The sequence below is a fragment of the Arachis duranensis genome, chromosome 6 (genome assembly GCF_000817695.3).
Source record: "Arachis duranensis cultivar V14167 chromosome 6, aradu.V14167.gnm2.J7QH, whole genome shotgun sequence".
NCBI lineage: Eukaryota > Viridiplantae > Streptophyta > Magnoliopsida > Fabales > Fabaceae > Arachis > Arachis duranensis.
Genome location: NC_029777.3, coordinates 70,847,145 through 70,850,295, shown reverse-complemented (window position 1 = coordinate 70,850,295; position 3,151 = coordinate 70,847,145). Strand labels below are relative to the sequence as shown.

At 34.0% G+C, this 3,151-nt stretch overlaps 1 protein-coding gene across 1 annotated transcript; it reads right to left on the bottom strand.

The window, feature by feature from the left end:
* Nucleotides 1-193: 193 nt before the first annotated feature.
* LOC110273013 (uncharacterized) lies at nucleotides 194-2,808 on the bottom strand. The gene is made up of 3 exons (XM_021125841.2): nucleotides 2,091-2,808; nucleotides 1,378-2,016; nucleotides 194-864 (listed from the first exon to the last, which is right to left on the bottom strand). Exons 1-3 carry the CDS (start codon nucleotides 2,590-2,592, stop codon nucleotides 194-196), a joined length of 1,812 nt encoding a protein of 603 aa, XP_020981500.2. The 5' UTR covers nucleotides 2,593-2,808.
* Between the last annotated feature and the right edge of the window lie 343 nt (nucleotides 2,809-3,151).

The following is a 3,151-nucleotide window of genomic DNA, read 5'->3' as shown; positions in this document are numbered from 1 at the left end:
GCCCTTCTCCAATCTGAAGAATCCAATCGGAAAACCTTTTCAATTCTTCCAGATTTGATTGATTTGTAGCACTTTCTAACCGCATATTTTTTGTCAACGTCAACACTTCAAAGTGCTTCCAAAGAATTGAAGAATTGATTGATGCCATAACAATCTCAGCACGAGAAGCTTTAGGAATAACAGGCAAAACCTGTCAAAAATCACCTCCAAGAACAATGATTTTTCCTCCAAAAGGTAGATCTTTGTAAGACACTGAAATCGACGTCATTATGTCTCGAAAACTTCTGTCTAAAGCTTCAAATGCCAACTTGTTAGTCATTGGAGCTTCATCCCAAATAATTAGCTCAGCAAGTCGAATTAAATCAGCCTTAGGACTATCTTTCGGAATTCTACAAATAGTATCTTCATTCAATTCAATTGGGATACCAAACATAGAATGAGCTGTCTTACCACCAGGTAACAATAATGAAGCAATTCCACTTGAAGCAACATTAATAACAATTCTTCTTTGAGAACGCAATTTGGCAGATAAGAGTCTATACAAAAAAGTTTTTCCAGTCCTACCAAACCCATAAATGAAAAACAACCCGTGTTCCTTGTTAGTAACACAATGTATAATCCTATCATAGATTGACTTCTGTTCTTCATTCAACTTTGGAAAATTTGAATCGTGTTCTTCAAGCATCACAGAAATGTCATATTCTAATTCACGCAACACCAAAGAATTACTAAATTGTGAGACCAAATTAACATTAGGAAGCGGCATACCAGCAAAATCTCTTAATGATTTTCCATTGGCCTGTAGCAATTTCTCTATCTCTATTAGACAAAATGTTTGTAACTCTTCGTCAGTCATTGTTATTCCTGCAATATATTTTTTTTCAGTTAGTAAATTCATCAAGATATCAAAAACTTGTATTGTTTGAAAATTTTTCCTATCATGCTATGTATGTATTCTAAACTTTCTGCATATCATTTTCGATTTATTTATTGTTAAGAGTTTTTCTTAATCCTATAAATAAAATAAAAAAGATAAACTAAAGATTAAGTAAATACCTGGAATATGAAGCTCACTTCGCCTGTAATAAATGATATCATCAGATAAATATTTCTAAGTTTGATTCCAAACTAAAACGGGCCTAGAGACAGAACCAGATATTAACAATGAAACAAAAAGTTTTCTCAATTGGGTGCCAGAAGATAACTCAGCCGCTTCATTAATGGCCAAGACAAACTCATTATCATCTATTAAAAGACCCATGGCAGAACATGCCTCTTGGAATGTATCATATAAAACAGAATCGACAGTCCTTATACTTCAAAAACTGGTGCATCCTCTTTGCACATTGAGAAGCATACGCATATAGAACAGCTCACCAGTTGAAGGATGAACAAAACTTAATCTTCCTATAGAAAATCCCCTTCTTCTTGGTTTCCACTGTCGAGATTGTAAATCATAAACGAATTTACTTGGGAACTCATCAACCACTTCAAAAGAATGAGTTGTCTCAGTTGAATGACTAATAGTTGCAGTTACACGATCTGGACCCTTGTTAATGTACTTGAAAAGATACTTTATAACATTTGACTTGTTGCAAAATTCCAAATTAATATGAGCCTGGTACTTCATCAACAATAATGGATTATATGGAACAACAAATCTATTATCAAGATCAACACCATGACTTTTAACTGTAACACCAATATCTCGACGCTTGTAAATAGGATAACCATCTTCATCAAAACTCGTATAATTAACAAACTGCTTCGGATAAAACTTGGAGCATCTTCCATCTTTCATGCATGGAGAAGTTGGTCTTACCCTACCACAAGGGCCATGAATCATGTATTTACTAACCACACTATACAAATGTGGAAACTTCATAGGATTAGGAAGTTCCGCACAAATCAACTCATCAACAATTTCAATATTCTGCAATCTATTCCTTCCATCAAGCCAAAGTAGAATATGTGCATGTGGCAAACCTCTTTTTTGAAACTCAATTGTATACATACCTAAATAGTAAAAAAATGTCGGTAAATATAGAATTAGCATAAATTCAATATAGAATTGTCTATATTCGATATACCTGCATTAAGAGGACCAAAAAAAACATCATTCTTAAGATCATTAAGAAGACACTTCATCTTAGCATGAAAGACTCGGCAAGCAATGTCTGGCCGATCAGCAATTGGAACTTGATCACGATTAGTATATCTTTGAAACTCAGGCCAGTTAGGATTGCAAGTAAGGGTAAGAAATAGATCTGGATACCCAAAATGCTTACAAATAGCCATAGCATCTTGGCAATTATTAAACATGTAACGTTTACCACCAGTGAAGGAAGAAGGCAAAATCACTCGAGTACCAATTGATGATGCTTCAGTATCACCGCGTCGCATAGCTTCTTCAATACCTTGTAAGACTTCTCCTCTAATTGTGCTCTGTTTTTTCCTGATTTCATAAAGCCTCTGTGACTCAATCATAGAGAATGAATCAACAACAAACTGTTGGAACAATCTTCTAGACTTATGAATAATGCTATCCTCATCCTCTCTCATTTGCAAACGAAAACAGATAAATTCTCGCATGGATACTCTAGTCCTTCTCCCTGCAACATTTATATCTTGAATATCTCGATAAGGAATACCCAATTGATAACCATCTTCCCCGTAAGGAAAAAGCAAGGGATATTGCAATGGCTAGTATAAAGCATGTGTCTCATATATTCTTTGAAGTTGGCCAGTTGCAGATTTAACAATGACATCACGACCAGTATCAGAAGAATCAAAATCACCAACAACCAAAGCAGCAACTTCATCGCACGAAAGATAATTATAAACTTTTCGATCACGTCCTCTTTGACTAAACAATTTCAAAGAAAACACCTCAGATGGGTGATTCTCATGGAATTCCCTCACTCTTCTAAATGATTGTGCTATGGGATTGTGTTGATCAATCATTTGGGTCAAATCAATTATCAGCTGTCTATCTATTTTTGAACTTTGCCTATAATTAAGAAAAATAATAACACAATATTACTAAGTAATTTTACTTAAAATGAAAAAAATGCATTTTTTATAATTAGAATGAATCTTAACAACAATATTTAAACAATAGGATACGAACATTTTGATTATAATAATCAAA

Excerpts from the sequence above, each read along its gene's own strand:
- LOC110273013 (XM_021125841.2), bottom strand. The coding sequence starts at position 2,592 with ATGCGAGAATTTATCTGTTTTCGTTTGCAAATGAGAGAGGATGAGGAT. Across the intron at positions 2,017-2,090 it reads TTTTGGTCCTCTTAATGCAG|GTATGTATACAATTGAGTTT; the intron begins GTATATCGAATA and ends TTTACTATTTAG. Across the intron at positions 865-1,377 it reads TTTTGTTCATCCTTCAACTG|GAATAACAATGACTGACGAA; the intron begins GTGAGCTGTTCT and ends AATATATTGCAG.